Below are 22,564 nucleotides of genomic sequence, written 5' to 3'. Positions count from 1 at the left end.
AAATGTCCACAGCCCCTTTGGAAGTTATTGCTGGGGCACGGCGTTGCCGTAGCAACCTGCCTCGGCACGAACGGTGTCACCGTGGCGTATGAGCATCATTCTGCCCCCTTCCACAGCATCCACACCTTGTGACCCTCGCGGTCTGTCTGCACCAGCTGATCTGTTTCGACACTGCCTGCTGGCATCATGACAGCGAACAGGCCGCTGCAATAGAAAGAACTGAAACATAGAAAAGACTTTTAAAACCTGCCACACACACAACTAAGCTACTGTAACGCATCACATTTGTTATTAACCAACCAAATAGATGTCTGAGACTGAAGGTAACTTCGGGATTTATTTTTTCTTGAGGTTTAAACCTGATCTGTGGGTTTATATTAAGAACGGAGTGGTATCCCACAGTGAAGCTGCTTCACTGGTCCATGCGGCTAATCTTGCTATTAGGCTACAATGGGAGAAGTGAATACTGGAAGCTTCTCCGAATGCAGGCCTCAGTCACACCCCTAGGACTTCGGTCGGACCTCAGGGCTGGATGAAAGCAAGTCGTCCATCACGCAGGGCTGTATACAGTAGATACCAGCAAGATGAGGGAGCGGGGGGACTGTTTATTTGGAGAGATGGGGGTGGGAGTGGCACAGCGACAGCAGTGAACCAAGGTGCGTTTGTTATTTTGTGCAGAGGTGGGGGCAGCAGTGTCACTCATCCTGAGGGCTCACGTGTGCTACGGGAGTGTGTCACACACAGACTCCTCTCTGACCATGGTGCTCAAAGTACTGTAATCGGCAGTATTCTCTCTATTCGAACAGTTAAATAGCTGCGGATCTTTCGTTATGTTCCATCATAACCACATTCTTTGTGTGTTTTTCTGACTATAGTGTGTAACTATAGTTCCCCCCCCCCAGTACCCATTATTGATACGCAAGTGTGGTTCCAGTTACTTGGCTTAAATAAAAACACCGCCAGAGGAACCACAGGAATACGAAACGTGGGGTGACAGAAGCAATAATAACAACAGTTAACAAACGGCGAAGTGCTGTTCTTTGTTCTGTATTTTGGCTCCCTGGAGGCTGTTCGTCATCAGGGCCGGATCCAGGCGCAGGTGAACTCGACAGCTGCCAAGGGCTCCATAGGAAGTCATTAAAAAATATATATGCAGTATGTGTATGTTACATATCCATACATATGCTATATACATGAGAATATGCACCAACAGCTGTTGTGCAGCACTTGGTCCAGTAGGGTGCACCAAACAGGTCTCTTCATGGTCTTCATCATCTTCATCATTGGCGTCCTCCTCTTATCCTTATCATCGCTTGTTATTACAGGTATTGTGGATGATGGATCGATTGGCAGAGGCTCTCGGTATGCTGTGTAGCAGCAGATTAAGTCTAAATATGTGGCAGTATCAGATCAAGCCACCCTGGGCGTCTGAATGCGGGGGTACGTTTCGGCAGAGCGGCGCGGGGGTAGCTGGACAGTGTCCTGGCTCGGTGTGGTTTATGCACAGAAATCCCTCTGCCTTCCTTCCTTGCCATATGCCGTGGGGCAGAGCTTTTTCAAAAAGTCACTCTCTCCCGTAGATTTCGAACACGCCATGAGCCAATAACGGCGGGAACAGGGTCTCCACGCAGGCTCATTGACTTCTCCCTGTGAAGCCAGAGCTGAAGGCCCTGAATCCGTCTGAGCGGTTTGTGATGCCAAGGTCTCGTCTGATTGGTTCTGCTCAGCACAACGCCTTTCTGCATGAACTACACATATCATATCCACATTGTACGCCCTCTGTAGACACCCCGCCCTTCTCGATTTATCTCCTCTCAGTGCAAACTAGCTCGGTATTTGCCTGTCATTTCAAGAACGTACTTCCACAGTGGTACATCTGAAAAAAATCTTCAGTAAAAATGCTGCTAATTCACACTAATGGAAGATTGCTTCAAGGCGTGTTGCTGAGAATCGTTCCGGCAGGTGGGTCCTTGTAATTGGGCAGGAAAGGGACAGCTGTGTCGCACCTCTACATCCAATGCTAGCTGAGAACTAGCCATAAAAAAGAGGGCTGAGCACGTTTGTAAAGAGTGCCCTCTGCTGCTTAATATGAGCATGACACCACTTGGTTTGCGAGCAGTGCCTTTATGGTTAATTCCCCAGCCATAATGGAATCCATATTTTTTTAAATATATGTTTATACAGGATGAATATCTAACACCAGTACATATCACTGTAATGTACATGCAGTGTATAGCCCATTATGCTTATAAGTAATTCATTTCGTTTGCACAGTGCCATGTATCGTCTGTGTACTGGGGAGTCTCAAGCAGCCGGAACCGAACTCCTTGTGTGCCCCAGCACACTTGGCGGATAAAGCTGATTCTGATATTTTAGGAAGGGGACCTGCTTTTAAACCTTTGAACGCATAGGGAATCTGTAACCTTCAGTTAGACATCCACCTGAAATAGTGCTCCCACCTGGGAGAAGCATACAAGATGGCATCAGGACATTCCGCCCGTCATGGGGGGGTGCAGTGGGGGTGGAAGTTTCAGGAGGATGAGTCAGGTGACAGGGTGTGTTTACACCCTCTTACCACAGTAAATAAATGTATCCTGAATGTCCTTTCCCACACTACACCCAAACTGCATTTCTGTCTGTGACCCCATGTGCCCCTTCTCTCTGTGACCCTGTGTCTCCATGTCCGTCCCTCTGTGATCGTGTCCCTATTTCCCATCTCATTTTGACCGTGACCCCATGTCCCCATCTTTGTGACATCATGTCCCCAGTCACTGTGACCCTGATCCCTCCATCCTGATCCCTCCATCATCTCATCTCTCAGACCTGGTTGCCTTCTTCTAATGTTGAACCTCGCAACTTGGGGAAAAAAAATACACCACCACTACTAACTTTACACAACTTTTACTTCCTTTAAAATACAAATAAATTAAAAGGACTAAAAACACAGGAAAATCTACAATATTTACAGGTGCAGTTGAAGGGATTTTCTCATAGATATCCAAATGCAGACACATTCTCATGTTCCGATCTCTTGGAGACGTGTGACACTGGAGTCACACACAAATGCCATCAGTACAAGTAATGATCTGGAAAGACTGTACTTCCTTATGGGGTAAGTGCTAAGTCTATTAGCATTTCGAGTAATGCTTTATCGCAAGAGTGCTTGCGGTGGAGGGAGGAGGCTGCACACATTTTGGGAACATATGAGTCAATGTGTAGGAAGTTTCCCAACAGGGACATTCCAGAACTCTTCTGCTGTCAGCAAAAAGCCAAAATTTAGGTCAAGCAGATGCTGCTTCGTAATCATAAAATGAACCCCCCTCCCATGCCCACTCCCATCGCCCTCTCTCCAAGTCAATATACTGAATATAAAGAGAGAGCAAAGATTAAGTAAGAGGGAAGTCTGTTTCGCAGATCCCTTCAGACAAAGGAAACCGGCAAAAACAGATGCATACAGTATTCACAAGAGATGCTTCAAACATTAATGACTCTGTACCAGTTCATACATTACAGAGAAGCCAAAAAAGTTCTTATAGCCTCTTGGCTGAACCATTTAAAGTTTTTATTTATAACAATTACGATAAAACAGTGATGGGGAGTTAAAGCTGACACTTAAAAACCAAGTGAACTAATTCAGCGTATGTCGGTTATTGCAAGCATCCCGACAAACTTACCAAACTAACCCGTCTTATGTACAGATGTTTGAATCTGCATGGTTTTAAAATCTCAGCACAGCAGTCAATCATAGTCAACCTAAGAATGCAGAGGGCAGTACCAATTCAGATGTAACTTGAGTGCGATTTGTCATTGTGACTCAAGGAAATCAAACAGGCAACAAACTGTAAGAAGCAGTCCGAATGCAATAGTGCAAAAAAGTCTGGTATGCAAGCTTGAAATGCTGCATTTATTGTGCCTACATTTCTATTTGCGCCTGTGGAACATTATAAATAAAGTGATTTTTTATGTAGCCACTTGAATCAGCTGATAACCCACAGTCTGTTGCTTTGTATATTAATGGTAATTTCCTTGAATTAAGGAAGCTTTTATGGAAAACAACTTACGATAGACTTTCAATCACGATCAAGATTAGCAATCATGATATATTTTTGTCTCTGTTATCTCATCTCTATATGAGCCCTTCAGTGTGCTGCAGGAAAGTCACTGAAAAATACCATTTGTGATAAACTACATAGAACAGCAGGTAAACGCCTATGAGTCCCTGACTGGCAAAGTACTGTCAGACAATCGTGATCCACAACCAAGACAATCAGCGGCACAGCTGTCTGTAAACATGTGTACACACGTACAAACACACAAATACGTACACAGGAAAAAGGTCACGCATAACTGCATAAGTTTCAGTGACTCGACAACATCTCATATGAACAACAATGAATATAGTAGTCAACTGTGTCACCACAGACCAACAACACTTAGGTAGAACGTGAGATGTTAAGCAGCACCAGAAAATAAACAGGGACTTCTGGACAGAAGGAGAGTCACCAGACAGACTGAAGGACATCGAAAACACTGCTGACCTCAGGTTGTGCGTTTAGCTTATTCCTGGGCTTAACCTCTTCATAAAACATAAATACAGTATCTGAAAACAGGAGATCAAGGTTCCTAGAAAATAAATTAATTAAAAACATTAAAAACTTCCACACGAGACAATACAGGCTCCAGGTTTTGGCCAGCAAATAAAGCTTTCCTGGTCATTAATGGTCATTAAGGTTTTCGTTCTAACTGCACAAGAAAATATTTTTCTTTATTCTCTTGGGCATAGATTTACAGTTGCCCCTGAATCCAAGAAAGCACCCTTGGACAGCTCTGATGTTTCATTCAACAGAAAATAAAAAGGTTTTTGGAATACAGAATAGCACGGAGCAACACTAACGTCTTCAAAGCACTTTTGGTCAAACTCTTTAGTGCCCAAGTTGATCGTTCACCTTCCAAAATCGGGACACGCGTTTGAATAGTGCAATGTCCAGGTTTTGGCAGAATGTAGCAGTCAGCGAGGAGAAAGCGCCACGTAAATGCAGGACCCTTCCCTGTAACTCGCTCTTCATCACCACATAGTGCAGGTGATCAGCTGCATAGACTTCCCATTAGACACAGATTCCAGACACCGCACTCCTATTGGAATTAATGTCTCCAACCTGCTCAGGAGAAACCAGGAACCATCAGATATCCATCCATCCATCCATCCATCCATCCATTTTCCAAACCGCTTATCCTACTGGGTCGCGGCCATCCGACATCCCGCATCTTAAAGTATGGCCACCTTGCCAGTTCATCAAGACCAGATGGACGTGTCTTCTCAGAGGTCGTTCTTACTCTTCGTCACCCCCCACGAGGAACCCCAGGAGGAAATTATTGGCTTTCTGCCGATCGCTTGGTGTCTGCTTGCCTGCCAGCTTTGGTGAGGGCCGAATGAGGAGGCTAGAGAACAAGGTGGCTTTTGGGAACACAAAAAAAAAGGACACTGATGTATAGCAAGCGGTTCTAACGAAGATACAAGTCGACAATAACGAGTCAAACGACTTACCCAGGAAGGTGGCTTTGAGGTGGTTGCTTTGAGAGTGCTTCAGAAGCCCCTTCAGGAAGGACACCAAGTAATGGAACACATTTCCATGAGACGGGGGCAGCTGGGCAACCAACTGTGGGAGGCCAGGGAAGCATAACCAATGAGCAATGATCAGTGACACGTGACGGTCACGGTCGCTGCAAGCAACACTGACGCACGTTGGGGGGGCGCACCTGTCTGCAAAGGCGACCGTCATGTGAACAGTCGAGGCATTGCCTATAAAACCTGTAACACACCACTGGCTCTGGCAGAGCCTCCAGGAAGATGACCAGGGCCTGCGCCACCGAGTGGCTGCTGCCAGCTGGCACACGTCGTAGTCAGGGTGCAACGGACTGAAGAAGTGGCCTGGCCCAGTGATGAGAGTTTGGATGGGGAGGGTGGGAGGAAGAACCAGCAGAAGTGCACGTAGAGAGGTGAGGTAAAGAAACGAGGGAGGAACAGAATCACACACGGAGGAGGAGAGATTAGGGAGGAACAGAATCACACGTGGCGATGGAGAGATTAATGAGGAACAGAATCACACACGGAGAAGGAGAGATTAGGGAGGAACAGAATCACACGTGGAGGTGGAGAGATTAATGAGGAACAGAATCACACGTGGAGATGGAGAGATTCATGAGGAACAGAATCACACGTGGCGGTGGAGAGATTCATGAGGAACAGAATCACACACGGAGGAAGAGAGATTAGGGAGGAACAGAATCACACGTGGAGGTTGAGAGATTAATGAGGAACAGAATCACACACGGAGGAGGAGAGATTAGGGAGGAACAGAATCACACATGGAGGTGGAGAGATTAGGGAGCAACAGAATCATACACGGAGTTAAGAGACTAGGGAGGAACAAAATTACACATGAAGATGGAGAGATTAGGGAGGAATAGAATCACACAAGGAGAGTTGGAGAGACTCAGGAGGAACAGAATCACATGTGGAGGTGGAGAGATTAGGAAGGAACAGAATCAAATGTAGGAATGGAGAGATAAGGAAGGAACAGAATCACACATCCGGGGAATACAATAACCACCAAGTACATAAACAGTACTGTGGTTTCCAGGCAGAACACTCATACACATCAGAAACCCATGCATTCATCCACGGAACTATTTGTGATGGATTGATAATAGAGGTCAGTCTGGGAAAACATTTGTGTTTAACTGTGTTTTTTTAACAGCCCGCCAACACTGTCAGCAATTAAATGACAAATGACCATAACATCAAAGCCTGAATCTCACCGTAAACTATTTCATCACCCAAACTGTACATACTATATTGCAACACATTCTTTGTAAAGCTGATGTTGATCTGGATATTACTACCTTCCAAGAAATTATACCAACAAATTAGCAGATTGCGAGACATCCAGGCACACACAATGCCGAATGCCACTGCTGTTATGCAGAACCACTGTGGTCTAAAGGAAAGGCATCCATATGACTGGGAAAAGTAAGGTCACGTGAACAGGATACGGATGGTGCTGGGAATGCTGGTGTCCAGACAGTCAATGATGGCCTGCAGCTCGTCTGGCAAGCCGGGCATGTTGAAGAGGTCCTCCTGGTGCAGGAGAACACATACAGTGAACAGTCAGTGGGTTCTTCCTCTCACTGCCCAGCTCCTGGTAGAAGCATAAAAAGACGCTTCCTGGGCTCACCTGATCGGGGGACTTAGTGGATAGGTGGTTGAGCAGAAGCCACACCTCCTTGGGGATCCTCAGGGGCCGGTCCCCGCTTCCTGTGTCTTCTACCTCCAAGAAGCTCAGAAAAGACTGCGATGAAAAAGAAAAATTGCATGTATGTATTACACAATTAAATAAGTCCCCAGTGAAGCTTAATGAGAAGAATTAGGATTAACCTGCAGTCTGAAAAATGGAAGCTATCTCCCCCCCTCCCCCCCCCCACCAAGTTAAATGGCAAAGACAGGATACGCTCAAGTGAATTTAGTGCTTCATGTTTACAGCTCTGTGCCGGCTCCTAGCTGCTTACCGCTAATCACTCTGGATGTGTACGCAGAAGATGTGCACACTGGAGAGGGGGGGTCCTCTCAGTTAGATGTGACACTCCGTAAGCCTTTAGCAAACGGCCCTCATGGGTACGTTAAAGCCCGCAGTGACTCCAGCCCTCAATGCATCACCATTAATTCAACAGGAACAAACCTGCTTAACATTTGCCCAAACCTTCGTATGCAGACTTGTATCTTTTACCTACTTCTTACAAAAGGTTATGAAATGAATACAGATAAATAATCTCTTGCAATAGATCTTAAGCTACAATGATTTTTTTTTTTTCCTGAAGACAATTTCAACTTAATTCTGGCACCACAGATAACCCAACTTCAGTTACCCGCATAAGTTAACAAAAGCTATAAACTAAAAGAAAAACTGCCACGCAGATCATAACCATGATCCTATTTCGGTTTTACCTGTCTCACGCTGCTTTCTTCTTCCTGAGAGCCAAACAGTCCGTGGTGGTACCCGAAGTGGAGGTGGTGGTGAAAGGGAAGAAAACACACAAAATTATCGCACATTAAAAAAGGTGCTTTGTAAGGGGTAAATGTGACCATTATACAGGATGATCCTAGTTAGCGATAGCGAAACCATATGCTGGCTGTGATCAAACTAGCCAGTTTATTTGCATGTATTCCGATTGTTGTATTGGAGGGCTGTGAAGCTAGGTCATCATTCCTTAAAGATGAAAAGCTGAAGATATTCCAACATTAGATGTTCTGTTCCTGGCTTGTCCGATGCAGGATTACAGAGGTCCAGTTTTATTCCGGAAGCTAAGGGCGGAATATCAGAGGACCCATCGCATCTGTGCAGGGACGGATTATGGGTTGTGTGGGCCCCTGGGCAAAACGTTCGCGAGGCCCCCCCCCACCACCACCACTACCAGCACCACCACCACAACCACCACAATTCAAGGGCCCTTGGCAGCCAAACGCCCTCCCTATAGGGTCAGGGGCCCTTGTAGGCAGAGGATCAAAGAATGTAGGCCCTCTAAAATAGACAAACGAAAATACATTGTTGATAAGCGTTGTAAATTGTTTTGGGCTAGGGGCCCCACGGGTCCCCTGCACCCCAAGGGCCCCTGGGCAGCGGCCCCGCTGGCCCGGTCCGTAATCCGTCCCTGCATCTGTGATGTGCTAATGTACCCAGAGCCGGCCCCTTTAGCTGTGCAAAGGGTACCAATGTTCAGGTGCCCAGAACAGGTCACTGAGAGCGACGCAATAATGCCACTTCTCCGGACCATCTCTCCAGCTCAGGCTCCGGCAGTGATATGGCCTCACCACATCGATGAGCTTGGTCACGGGGATCTCGCGGATGGGCTTCTTGGTGTGACACAGGGCCTCCAGGGATGTGCCGAAGCAGCTGGGCAGGTAGGTGCCGCTGACCGAGATGAAGTAGTCCTTGCCCCGGTCTAGGTGTAGCACCAGAATATCATCGAGGGTATCCTCCCCGGAGTTCAGCTGGGCCACAGAGTCTTTGGTCACATGCACCTCCAGGGTGACCTCCAGCATTTCATCTACAGTGGCCAGGAAGGATTACTGGTTATTAGTAAATACAGCTGCTTTTCTAAACTTCTCATTAATACATAGACTACCGGATAAAAGTTCTATCCACGGAAAGGTTGATTTGTAGTACTGTCTACATTTTAGAGTAATTCTAAAGACATGAAAGCTATAAAATAAGATCTATGGAATTGTGCACTAACCAGAAAAGTGGTAAAAAAAATTGGGTGAGCATTCCTGTGAGCTAGAAGCTTGTGAGTTCAAATCCCGTGGTCAGCAGAGTGATCCCACCATTGGGCTGTTGAGAAAGGCCCTTAACCCTAATTGCTCCAGGGACTGGTTGACTCTACTGTCTCCTTTACCCCAGTTCCATGAGGTGGCCTCCTGGGACGCTCTGCCAGCTGTCCTGAAGGAGGTCCTACATATGCTAAGCTCTTATTGGCCGCTTTTCCTTTGCTCTCTGGTCAAACTCCTCCAAAACAATTTCTACTGACTTCAGGTCAGTTGGCCAGGTCATGTGATGCCACGCTATCACTTCGTAGGCACCATGACAAACTTTGGTTGGTCCTGTATAATTTCACATAGGGAGGTGGACAGATTGTGGAGGAACAGAATCGCATTACTGAGAGATCAAGGGAGCAATAAGAAAGAAAGATGACAAAGTACAGGGCAGTAAGGAGTAGGGGCTCAGTGGGAAACAAAATCATCATGTTACCTTTTAAGCTATGTATGCTATGGATTGTTTTCCAAATGTAGCAGCAATTCCCTAGAGCTGTTTCAGCCACGTGCCTTTATCCTGGTCACATGACCGTCGGTCTTCTGGCTACGTAATGTGCCAGCCAGTAGTGAGAACCATCTCAGCACAGAACCGGAAGGAGATGAGTATAGGAGACCAGCTCAAACTGGAAGCAGCCGTCCGGCTGTGCTGCGGACTCACTGGGCTCCAGGAATCCGTCGCTGGGGTCGACCTTTAGCCAGGGCTTGCAGAAGTGGGAAGCTTGGAGTTTGGGGATGAAGGAGAAGTGGCAGGGCACCTGTCCGTCGTTCCTTATCAGCAGATACCTGCGCTGCTGCTGCCAGAATTTCACTCCTTCGAAGGTGAACTAGAGAAGAACAGGAGATACCACTATTGTGGTGTTCTGGAGGTATTTTATTTGTAAATAAAATTAAGCAGTCCAGGCGTTAAGGGCTCTGGAGCTGAATCCCTCATGAAACCTGAACCAGCAGGTTTTCAGCCACAAGTCCAGACCTAAACCACCTCTCTGTCCAACTCTTGTGCCCATATCTGCGGACAAGAGAACCTTCAACTCACCTCACTCTGAGTCAGCGACAGGGAGGGCAGGAACTCGTTCTCCATCCGGTCGATCACACGCATGACCTCCTCCAGCACCAGCTTCTGCCGCTTCTCATTGACCACCTTCACCTGTCACAGACAGCACCAGCGTCCCAAAGAAGGCGGAGCAAAAGGCCGTGATTGGCCGCTAGCTCCCGGAGGCGCCACTGCTTCCGGCACATTCCAAACATAACACAAAGTTACGTACAAGTGTCATACATCCAGACACGATGATCAAAATATAAGGATGGCAGCCAGAAGAAGGAGCTTTTGGGAGAAATACACATTTCTGAGAAATCTCTGTTAAGTGGATTTGTACTAGAGAGGAACATACACAGAACTAAAGGGCAATTCTCTTTCCTAACATAACAAACATGCCATGGTGGTCATTCGCCACACAAAACTCCATTGTATTACATGGAAAATTAACACTTCAAACAGTCATATTCAGGGTTGCCACCTTTGGTCAGCTGGCTGGTGTGAGATTTTCAATTCAAGACATGCCTGCACGTTCATTTACACGCATGTAACAGCTTAATTATCTCGGTAATCGTGTGCAGGGTTCGCAAACTACCCCACCGCTTTTGATGTAGCTAATTTTAGATTCATAATGGAATAATATACATTTGCCGTAAGATTCCCTGCGTGAGCGTGAGAGTCTGAAAGCGTCATGCCAGATGCGTGAGAACTGGCAGCCCTGCATATCCCTCTGCTTGCTAATGGCCGAGTCCCTAGATCCGCTGGTGCCGAGAAGCTGAGAAAGGCGGCGAGTGCAACAAGTCAGGCTCATACCCCGATTTGGAAGAGCGAGCTGACAGGCTTGTGATCGCTGGTCTGCAGTTGCATGTGACTACGGTACTGCAGCTGTTTCACACAGCTTCCCCTCCAGAGGATCCGGTCACACCAGGCCGGGACCCGGCACTTTCCGCTTCAGGGAGAACACTGGGAGTCAGTCAATTTCGAACGCGGGGCCACCAGACTCCACCAGGCACTCGTGCGGTGACTATGCAAGTATTTCTCTTAAACCCGAATCATTTTCCAAAATCCCTGTCTTTTAAGGCTAACTCAAAACTAGAACAACAGCTGTAGGCAGGAACTCATATTAACTAGTATTTGTTTCTGGGGGTATCATTAATAAAGAAACACCAATAGCCTTGTCATGAAAACGCCAACCCTTAACATATATATTCAGACTGTATAACAGGGCTAGTAAAGTCAAGGGGAAAATGAGAGTAGGAGCAATTACCTTGAATCCCATCGGTCTGTTTTGGGGTCAAACTTGTACGTGGGTATGAAGTTTATCTCTCCCTCGATGAAATCTGAGAACACGTTCCTGGTCTCCCTTTGGACATTGAGCTTTTTAAAAGGAAACATTAATGTGAGGTGAGGAGATGACTCAGAAAGGGTCCACTTCGGTGTCTTGTGAAAGAAGATGTGCAGGCGTGCCTCACCTGGTCACGCTCCAGAAGCTTCTTTAACTCCTTTTTGGAGATGAGTCGCTTTACTTCGTACACATCGTACAGGAAGAGGCGGTAATTCAGGTCGCCCAGCCAGATAACCACACTGCACGGGAATGGTACATGAAGGGACAGGACCGACACGGTGGGGTCGCGTAAGGAAAAGCTGTAGGTGGTGCCATGGTGGTGACTGGGTGGTAGCTCAGTAAGGTATCAGTGCCCATATCCAGAAGGTTGTTGGTTTGAATCCCATGACAACCGGGATAACCACATCATCACTGGGCCCTTAAATCTAGTTGTTCCAGGGATGCTGGATGTAGGCTGACCCTGCTCTCCAACCCCACCCCTCATGTGCCGCTTTAGCCGCAAGCATCTGCTAATTAAATAAATGTAAACGTGACTGTAATGCTAATGAGTGCCACTCTCAGCCATGCTGTGATGCAGCTGCTACTGGGACAGGCTAGTAATCTCAGAGCACTGCTGTCGAACGCTAGAGACACATATTTAAGATTTAAGATCCAGTACAATACCCAGTTGCATAAACAGCAACACTGACTCGACTTAAGCTTTTGGTAAACAGTAAAATGAGCACAATGTCACAGATGTCATGCTGTGAGGGTGAGGGCGGGGGCACCCACTCGTGCTTGACGATGCTCAGGGCTGGCCGGCCAGGCAGGTGGAAGCTCATGCGGGCGCAGATGTCTTTGTAGTCCTGGTTACGGCGCTCGCAGTCTTCGGCGTGGGCTGCCAGGTGGGAGTTGACGAAGCAGAAGCTGGTGTTGTGGAAGACGAAGCGAATCGCCACACCTCCCTTGTTCCCCTGAGGGGAGGGGCAGAAGTGGGAGAGCTTAGACACTTGAGAGATGGGGGGGAGGTGAAGGGGGGGGGGGGCAGCCTCAGAGCCACCATGAAGGGTCAAATAATAACAGAAAGATGGATACATAAAATCCACCCCCGATCACACTCACGGGCTCGCTGGGGCTGATACCTTATGCAAAATCACACATGAATAATTCAAATTAAATTTTAAATTGTAAAAGTGCATATTTAAATAAATGAAATGAAAATAAAATTTAAATGTGTCAAAATGCCGAAGGCTGCCCGGGGGCTCCTCCGGGACGCCGGAAGTGGGCCGTCCACAGATCCGCCCGGACCCGGCTCATTCTTACCATTTTCCCAATGATCCCGGTCCCCACGCTCTCCACGCCCACCTCCCGGATGTGGCGGCCGTGCTTCGCTTTTACGAACATCACCAGCATCATGCCCACCAGGCGGACCGTCCGGATCTGCGGACAGAGCCTGCAGTGTAAAGCTGGCTTATAGAATGACTAGCGCAGTAAATCCCAGATGGGCAGGTGCTGTTGAATCCTTTGAGTAATTTGCAAAAATTTGGAAGTGGGTACCTATTTATCGCCCCACCTGGGCTCACCTGAACGTACTTGGCCTTGGGGTGCAGGGAGCTCCTCACTGCGTCCACCCACTGCTGCTCCCGCGACGAGTCCAGGTAGAAGAAAGCCTCTGCACTCAGATCCAGCTCTTGGAAGCTGAATGAGAAACAGGAGGTGGACATGTAGAAGACACGTGAAATATGGGTCATTCTGGCTCAACGCAGCAGATATTTGCTATCGCCCAACATTGAGTTTAAGGGTTTTATTTTTGTTGGAGCTCAATAAAACCCTTAACGCAGAAAGTTCATTTTTATATGTTGTAAAGGGAGCCTAGAACTTTTTTTAGGCAAAAGCCTTGTATATCTGCAAGTTTTTCAGGTGCCTAGGTGTTACTGTTACAAAGATACAGGCATCTGAAAATGGCCGACCAAGAATTTTTGCGAATGGAGGGAAAAACTCTTTGAATTTCAAGCCAGTGTAACTCCTAAACTATATGAGATAAGCCAGGAAAATTTTGGGATTTTTCTTATTGGCCCAGAGGCAAACAAAATGCCACAAAATGGCTCGATTCTGAGAAGATTGAGCATGGACAATTTGTTGCATTCAACCGGAATGACCCACATACTTTATGAGCTCATAAGACAAAAGTTATCCGTGTGTAGCTGACACTCCCTCAGTGTCACATGGTACATTCCACTCACATTCCACTCACATTCCACTCACATTCCATTCACAGCTCACTGGTATCTGGATTTCATCATGGCAAGTCTCTGCATGAGAGCTGATCGCACTGGGCTGGAACATCCCGGCAAATGGCCAGTTGTAGAAATGAAGCAGCCGAACACCCAGTAGATCTACACTCACAGTACATCGCTGTGCTCTCCTGGGACTCAAGCCTGGCCACTAGGAGGCCTGCTTGAAAATGATGCCTCCACCACACACACACACACACACACACACACACACACACACACACACACACACACACACAAAGACAGCAGACTGCAAAGCCTAAGACTGACCCCACGGCGTAGATATCCGGGGGTTCCTCGTCACACCTCAGCCACGGATCCAGGGTGCTGTCGGGACACTGGCCGTTCACGTTCCACGTGCCCACGAATACCCTGCAGGGCAGAACATGGATGAGATGGGACGAAATCAGCCTTCAGATCAAGTCAAGTCTAGTAGGCCTTTAATGTCATTTTTAAACATACACAGTTGAGTATAACACATAAAAACGAAACAGTCTTTTTCTTGGACCAAGGTGCTAAATAAACACAAGACTAGCGCATAACAACCTTGCTTACGCAGACTGCATAGTGTGTAAAAACTGTGCAAACATTGCAAGATTACAAAAATACAGGCCAACTGACACTGGCGAGTACAAACAGCCCAGTAAACCCAATACTGATAAGTTAGGTGGGCCAGCAACTGCCATCTCCATGGAAACGGTCCCATGGTCGGAAGACAACAAGAATGATGTATGACAGCTGCAAAATACATAAACCGAGGAAGTGCTGAGGGAGTGACAGTGACAGACCTACCAAGCCGGTTTCACGTGCCTTGGTCACGGATTCAGGAAACACAGAGTGATTCCAGCCCCATTACCATAATCATATTTCCAGCTCTGCGATCCCAGTCGGGGCCCATCTTAAACCCCTAATGGCCAGAAAAGCACACCTGAAGTTGTGGATGTCCACGTATTCCTTCTCCCTCTTGTTTAGGTGATGCTGGACGAGTGTGGTCTGCTTCGGGATGCTGGTGGTAGGCTGCCACTCAGGGGGTGTGTTTGGAGGGGGCCTGGCACTGGCAGGGGAGGGTAGAACCCAAGAGCAGAGAGAGCAGGTGAGCCAGCGGTTAGGAAACCGAATCAGCAGGCAGTTGGCGTATCAAGCCTGTCCTGCTGTTTATTTAAACAAGATTAAGGAAATGTTCCTGGCCGTTGCTTGGCAACAAGAAGAAGACATGAGTCTAGAACAGGATGACTGGGGCCCAGAAACCACTGGCCTGAATCATTAGCACAAACTGTCTCTCTCACCTGAAATATCCGAGGCCCTGTCCATACATACTCTTCATAAATTATTTAACTGACCAAGAATCAGGTGCCCAGATCCCCCCCCAGGAGGTCAATGGCTCGCGAATCGGGAACGTTCCACTTACTCTCTGTTGCCAGGAGTAGGAAGGGACCCCTGTCTACCCTGCACTTCAGGAGTTTTAGTTGGTGGGGGGGGTGGTGGCCGAACCGGGCGGACCGGCTGGTTCTTCTTCTCGTCCACTGTCAGGGAGTGGGCGAAGTGTTCCTCAAAGCCGAAATCAGTCACCAGAGAGACGGCGCCCCCGAGAGGTTCTGGAAAGACGAGAGAGAGACTAATTTAACCGCGGCTGGCGCAAGAGGTCTGAAGGACGAGGCGTGTTTTCTGTACCTGTGCGGTTGATGTGTTTCAGGGGGACTGAGGTGGGAGGGGGGGCGACTGGCTCTGCTGAGAGGGCTCTGGGGGTGCTGTTTGGGGCAGCATGGACCATCGCTTTGGGAGGAACACCTTGCGTGCTTATAGGCACCATGGCCTTGGAGACTGCTGAAACAAGGCCAAACTGATCATGTGCATGAATACAGGGCTGGATCCGGTCCCCTCCGGACAGAGTCCTTCTAGCTTCAACGTGAGCTGTGAGAGAAGACTCAAGCAAGAGAGAAACTCGCATTGGCAAGCTTGCTTTATAAGACTAAAGCACCATAACCCCGTAGTGCATAGTATATTTACAAATATTACAAACAATATCACCATTGAGTGAATTCCAGTGACATTCCCCGGAGTGACACCTCCGCTGCATCATTACCAAGCACGCTAGCTGAGCTGATCGGCCAGCGACCGTCTGCTGACACAGGAACACGGCCATTTCAAATTCCTCCCAAAGCAAAAGCTGCCAGCACGTGCCATGTTTGGGAGTCTGGCATGGTGCGTGATTTCCTAGATATGGACGCCTGGGGGTCCCAGCAATCGCAGCTCGCCTAGCCAGCCTCAGGGGCACAGGTTTACACCGAAGGGTGAAGAACATCTCAGAAGTACAAAAGAAAAGAGACAAAGGGCCTTCAGAAAGAGCCTCTGGATGGTTCACCGAGAAGCCCTACTTCTAAATGACCCGATGACCCTCTACTGAATAGTAACAATGAGAAAAAACCTGAATGGAAAAAAAAAAACGTAGAAAAACACCAAGACAGACTGGTTTGCAGGTAAGTCTTTCAGAGCAGCTCTAGATATAATCAAAATATTTTCTTTGTTGTCATTGGGAACACCAATGAAACTTTAAACTCTAATTAAATAGCTTTTTTTGGGGCTCGTAAAACTGGGAGCTATGCTGCGTGCTCGTGCCCGCCCCAAGCTGGAGGCTGGGCGCCCCCACCCTCACACACCTTGCTGCCTGCACTTCTCCACTTGCGCGAGGAAAGCCTGGCTCTTCTCATCGTCGGGCAGCTCCAGTAGCAGCTCAGGGGACAGCTCGCCTTGCACCCGCAGGCGGATATGGGCTGTGCCAGCACACGACAGGGGGGATGGGGGCAGACATAAACACGCTCACAGGAGGAACATACCCGGAAGTCCTCACAGACACGACACACCCCATACTGTTAGCATTTAGCATATGCGATTCCTACAGCCTCAGAATGATCAAGTAAGTAATTATGCACAAGAAGGGTGCCGGTCGTCTTCTCTCGGCCTGAGGCTATCCGGTTTCTAATTGCTGTGGACCACGTGACTCCACCCCAGGGCCATTCGGATCACCTGACATCCCAGAAGCTTTTCCCAACTACTCACAGTTAATGGAGAAGTCGATAAGTAGAGCCTCCTCTGCCTCTGCAAGGAGAACCGTCGAAAATGCAAAAAAAAAAAAAAAAAAAAGAGGTTTTTTTTAATGGGCAGCAGGATATGAAATACAGGTTGTTCTGAAGTGACCTTATGTTAAGTGACCTTCACCCTGGTTACAATAATGTACAATATATGCACAGCAGTAGAGCAACATGTACAGTAAGTGACGTATCACAGGGAGCCTCTAATCACTGTCCATTCTTATCCCAGAGCAGCGCCATTAAATGGTGCCTCAAGCGGACTGTCATGACCTTAGGAAGAGCAGGCAGAGGACTTGGGTCAGCTGACGAGGTCATGCGCTTACTTACCTCGCACCATGTGGAAATGGGTATTGATGGGAATGGACAACTGGGGCACTGGTCTCCTCGCCAAGTCATCTGGGTTAGCTAAGACTCCCAGTCTATCGGGGGAGAAAACAAATCACGACAAGCTCACAGAACTTCCTTCAAACTGCTCATCTAAAATAAAGAGAGAGTTGCATTGTGGGGAAAGTGTGCTAATTTCAAGTGCATTTTAAACAATGGGACCTTGCGCCTCCCCCAGCACGTGGCACCAGGCTAGGTGTACCCTCACGTACAATGAGAACCTAGTATCCAACTGTATACATAAATATTATTAAGTTATTAATAATAGTTAATTATATTAGTTATTAAGTTAGATATACAGCTACTGTAACTGCTGATGAACACAAATGCAGGCCTGACATTGCCTGTCTTGCTTCAGAATAAAATTTCATCATGGAGAAAGAGACGCACACATCAGAGACTCGACAGAAAAAATTATTCCGCAGAAAGCCAACATTCGGCAGTCAGTTTTCTGCAGAAATACGTCTGCATTTCCCTTTCCAGTCAGCACAGCACAGTCATTCTGGCATCCCTCCCGCATGTGAGAGATTTCACATAAGACGTTCCTCATGTGTGACTCCCCGGCACTGGAACGAGCTGCCAAACCACATTTGTCAGAGTCCCTCTCCACCTTCAAGAAACTCCTAATGACAAAGTTCCAGGAACACCTCTACTAGCTTACACCACTCCACGTTCCCAGTACGCTCATAGTATTGTACTTTCTTTGCTGATTTGAATAATTGTCTCATTAGATTCTTGCTTTGTTCGGAAGGTGTTGTGTCACTCTTGCTGCAATACAGTTTACACTTGTAACTGGGCGTTCACTAGTAGCTCAGCCTAGCTGCACTTATGCCGAGTTAACTGCTGGACAGCTGTATGTCTGTAATGCACTGTTTACCTCACTTGTACATTGTTTTGGACAATAGCACCTGCTAAATAAAGTATGTTAATAAATAAATGAACCCCAAGAAGACCTGTACGGTCACATGCCTGTTAAACTAGAAGGTCCCACCCAACTAGGATGTAATAAACCAGAAAATACCACTGTTGCATTAGGTAGAAAAGGAGTCCTAGAGAGTGTTTGACGTGTCACACCAGTCATGGGTGCTAATGGTCGGTGGCAGGGCCGGCCCTGGGTGTTAGGACACCCCCTCCCCTCCGCCCGCACGCCCCAGAGCAGTAGACAACACCTTTTATCAGTTCATTTATATTAAAAACATTTCAGTAACACAGGACATCTGGCTGCTAACTAGTTAGCCCGCATCTGTTTCAGGAGAAAAGGTGCGATATATTAAAAATCGCGTAAATAACCGCAATGTCACAACCTGTGGTATTTCTTCTGATATTTTCTTCACCTGTAGTTTTGCGCTGTTTAATCAAACGATTCCCCAGGCCATCAGGTATGTCGCCTAAAGGGCGGCCCAGCCCTGGCGGCCAGTGTACATTTTTTTTTTTTTTATAGGTTTTGTATACTTATAAGTAAGAGACGGATCCGGAAAGGTGTGTCCGCAGAACAGCTTAAAAGCAAACACAGGCAGCTTTGAGGAACAATGAAAGTGAAGAAAAAAAAAATCAGTCGTACATTAGTACATCATGTGACTCACGGCCGTGGGACAGAGGAGAGGAAACCGGCCTGCAGCTGTCCCACTGCGGCTAAGATTAAGCCCCAGGTGAGTCACGGACGTCCACTGAAGCCGTACTTGCCTCCCCCAGTGGCAAAAGCACAGGAGCTACCACCCTCTTAGTCTGTCGCTACATAGCCGACAGCTGCAGCCGCCACCCATGCATGCTCCACTGCTTCTCCTGGGTGCAAGGGCCACCCTGTGTCCTCTCGAACCTTGTCCTTCCATTCGGACGGGCCTCCTCCACTCTCTACAAGCGCCATCCGCCAACGAAGCCATTTTTTGCGCAGACTGAGGGAAATAGGTGTCTTATTGGAGCGGTTTCATCAGTAGTCAAAGGGTTTAAATTACGTTTAGGTGCTTTTACAGATATCTGTACTCCTGAATACCGTCAGCCCACCATATCCGCAGATTCCGCGTCCGGGAATTCAACGAAGCACAGATCAAAAATATTTACAAATAAATAAATAAATCCAGAAAGTTACAAAAAAAAAAAACAGGACTTGAACATGCCACGTGCTGAGCACCAAGCTGAATCCACGCAAATGAAGTCATGTGTAGTTTTGGGTGTTGGTGAGTGTGTGTGTGTATGTGTGTGTGTGTGTGAGAGAGAGAGAGAGAGAGAGAGAGAGAGAGAGAGAAATACATTTATATTTTCTGTATTTATGTATTTATAACTAAATATTCTACAAGTACTATGACAGCTGCTGCATAGCACTTACATAATATTAGGTATTATGTATCAGGTATTGTTATCTAGAGATGATTTAAAGTACATGGAAGGATGTGTGCAAGTTATATGCAAGTACTATGCTGTTTTATATAAGGGACTTGAGCATCTGTGGATTTTGGTATCTACAGGGGATCCTGGAATCGATCCCCTGTGCATATGGAGAATCGACTGTATCTTACTGCAGCAGTTTGACTTGAAAACCTCAATTAATAGCAAGAATATTTCTTGTACTTAAACCAACAACCTCCTGGTTATGACTCTACAACCTTAAAGTTATAGTTTTTTGTATATTATAATACAGAAGTACCATGATGAAATATAACAAACCTCCAGACCCTGTGACCCTGATTAGGACAGAAGATGGAACAATGCAGGGGTTCACACTCACATACACACTGATATACACATGAGCATTTTAGAGATGCAATAAACCTAAGTGCATGTCAGTGGATCGCCCAGAGAACAGACCATCTACCAGTTGAAACTATGACCATAATGCACTTGGGGGCTTGCCTGGCCTAAAGATTCACCATGTTCCAGCCAGTGGCCAATCAGCAGCTATACATGATTGCTCAGTCCACCAATCAGCACTTCTGCTGACAGCGCCATGTGCTCATGTAACATGAAAAATCTGCCAGCTTGGCAGAAGGTAGATGCAGCCCCTCAAGCAAATACCCATTAAGAGCAGAGGGCAAAAATAGTAATTATGACAAACATGCTGCTGTCAAATATTGCCCGAAATAAAAACAATCTGGAAGCTTGGAGGCAACCAGAGACCTGGATTTTCCTGTGTGTAACAAGCAGGGTGATGGTGGACACTCACACGAAGCAGCCTGAGCGCTCGATCAGTGTCAAGAGCCTTGGTTCGTTCTGGCCAGGCTGCAGTTCCTGACACCTCAAGGTCTGAGCGGAGCACCACCGTCAAGGAACCCAGCGGGGGTCTGAAGGGCTTTAATCAAATTTCAACACATGCCAATCTGGTTTTTTAACAACTACTCCAACAAGTACGATAAAAACAAATATGTCAGGTGGAGAGATTGTGTGTGTGTGTGTGTGTGTGCGTGTATATATATCAGTAACCCCCCCCCCAAAAGCCTCCACTTTTTGTTGCAGCTACTGGTTTACCACCCAAACATAACATAAAACATCGTTATACTTGTGGTGATAAAATTTACTTTCAGTCAATACTTAAGTGTAGTTTGAGAAACAAATACGCGTAACAGTCGTGCCGGAACTTGGGTTTTCGTTTTTGTTGATAAACCCTAACCCTAAATACAGTAAACCACGTTTTGCGTCCTTCAGTATAAAAGAAGCAGATTATTTAGTTAACAGAGAAGAAATCGGAATGGTCTTAGGGCCGACATGAGACTCAGCCAGGCTACTGACACATGCAGCACAACGGCAAGACAAAACATAGAGTACAAAGTACTTAATATTTTCGCTTTGCCACTAAATCGCAGCATAATAGCTTTCCGTGGGTTACAACTTTCTCTTAGTTATTAAACGCCCTTCAGCATCTGACAGATATTAATGTTAGCATACTTCGCCGAGTCCAAACCACAAACTGCATACTGGAAGGATACAGTCAGACACTTGTCCTCGTCCAGTCCGAAGCCCATAAATGGATCCATCACGTTCAGTTAAAAGTCATCACCAGCTGTTGCTTCGGCCTGTATGTATATATATATATACCCACACATATAGTTTTCCTTTGTTTTTGATCGATCGGGACCCTTGTATCCGTCACTTTGAACAGAGGTATCCACAAGGTGATGTCAGGGGACGGAGAGATAATAAACCGGCCCCTCGGTTGCTCCTTGTTCGGCCGGGCGATGTAGCTCCGTACGGGTGTTATTAATGGTGTCAGCCGGCTACCCGGCTCTGGTCTCTCTCCATACAGACACAGCACTCGGCAGTGTGGCTGAACCTGCCACTGACTGAAAATGACTCAATGCACGTCACAGCCTGCGATCTGTCATCTAAATATAAGATGTTGCATGCATTGCACAGGCAGTAAATGGTTGCATTCTCTCAAACCACACCCTCCTGTTTTCTTCGCTGCGGGCCACCGAAAGCCATTACTTATGTGTGCCTAGTCATGGTGTGTTTCACACGCAGCCGACCACGCCGTTGCGTGTCCCCTTTTCTTGTGAAAGCAGCCGAGGAGAGTGGCATGGGAGGAGGGGTATCTGACACGACTGCGACATCTCGCTTCAGAGTTACAATAGCAGAGTGGGGAACTGCACCATGAATCGGCAAGGCCGGATACATTTACCCACATACAGTGTGCAGGAAAACAAAGCCCAGTTAAAAACATGATTCACTCATTTGGCCATGGCTGGTTAGGTGAATAAAGACGCTGCAGAAAAACATGAAAACATGAAATGGGTTTCGCACGCATATCCTTGTTGCTGCAACGGCTACACAACAGAGTTAGTCGTGCATGTTTATGCCGATAATGACAGTTTCTTACGAAGCAGAGTCCGGATTGGAGGAGGACACCGCTTAAGTCGCAGTATTTTCCTCGTCTACACCAGCTGGCGACAACAAAACGTCATGCATGATCCACCAATAGCGACGTGTGACGCGGTGTGCAGGAAGCGGCCGGCGGTGCAGACAGCGTCCTCTACCGGTCGGGAGGAGTTATATTCAGCCAATCACTTAAGTCTTACACCATCCTTTCAGTTACAAATGTATGTAAAAGCAAGTAATTAATGCTGAAATCTCAAGTTTTTAACG

At 47.1% G+C, this 22,564-nt stretch overlaps 1 protein-coding gene across 4 annotated transcripts; it reads right to left on the bottom strand.

The window, feature by feature from the left end:
* Nucleotides 1-2,885: 2,885 nt before the first annotated feature.
* LOC125750356 (inositol polyphosphate 5-phosphatase OCRL-like) lies at nucleotides 2,886-22,370 on the bottom strand. 4 transcript variants are annotated; one of them, XM_049028077.1, is made up of 24 exons: nucleotides 21,409-22,370; nucleotides 20,649-20,728; nucleotides 17,435-17,526; nucleotides 17,076-17,114; nucleotides 16,676-16,789; nucleotides 15,690-15,842; nucleotides 15,427-15,613; nucleotides 14,947-15,072; nucleotides 14,289-14,390; nucleotides 13,308-13,422; nucleotides 13,048-13,164; nucleotides 12,517-12,698; nucleotides 11,873-11,984; nucleotides 11,668-11,777; nucleotides 11,214-11,349; nucleotides 10,401-10,511; nucleotides 10,026-10,191; nucleotides 8,867-9,102; nucleotides 8,003-8,026; nucleotides 7,236-7,349; nucleotides 7,054-7,138; nucleotides 5,758-5,885; nucleotides 5,546-5,657; nucleotides 2,886-5,455 (listed from the first exon to the last, which is right to left on the bottom strand). In XM_049028077.1, exons 1-24 carry the CDS (start codon nucleotides 21,454-21,456, stop codon nucleotides 5,331-5,333), a joined length of 2,814 nt encoding a protein of 937 aa, XP_048884034.1. In that variant the 5' UTR covers nucleotides 21,457-22,370; the 3' UTR covers nucleotides 2,886-5,330. The 4 variants fall into 4 exon arrangements, with proteins under 4 accessions (XP_048884034.1, XP_048884035.1, XP_048884036.1 ...); XM_049028078.1 differs by having other exon boundaries at nucleotides 15,690-15,839; XM_049028079.1 differs by lacking the exon at nucleotides 20,649-20,728 and having other exon boundaries at nucleotides 21,522-22,370.
* Between the last annotated feature and the right edge of the window lie 194 nt (nucleotides 22,371-22,564).

This window comes from Brienomyrus brachyistius, chromosome 10 (genome assembly GCF_023856365.1).
Source record: "Brienomyrus brachyistius isolate T26 chromosome 10, BBRACH_0.4, whole genome shotgun sequence".
In the NCBI taxonomy this organism is placed as follows: domain Eukaryota; kingdom Metazoa; phylum Chordata; class Actinopteri; order Osteoglossiformes; family Mormyridae; genus Brienomyrus; species Brienomyrus brachyistius.
Note: the sequence above shows the minus strand (reverse complement) of the source record. Positions and strands in the feature narration are given on the sequence as shown.

What these genes read in the sequence shown, in the direction of transcription:
- LOC125750356 (XM_049028077.1), bottom strand. Translation starts at nt 21,456, where the DNA reads ATGGATCCATTTATGGGCTTCGGACTGGACGAGGACAAGTGTCTGACT. An exon ending in GTGGACATCCACAACTTCAG is followed by an intron (nt 14,391 to 14,946) that starts GTGTGCTTTTCT and finishes TCTGCCCTGCAG; the next exon opens with GGTATTCGTGGGCACGTGGA. An exon ending in CTGAGCATCGTCAAGCACGA is followed by an intron (nt 11,985 to 12,516) that starts GTGGGTGCCCCC and finishes ATTCCCGTGCAG; the next exon opens with TGTGGTTATCTGGCTGGGCG.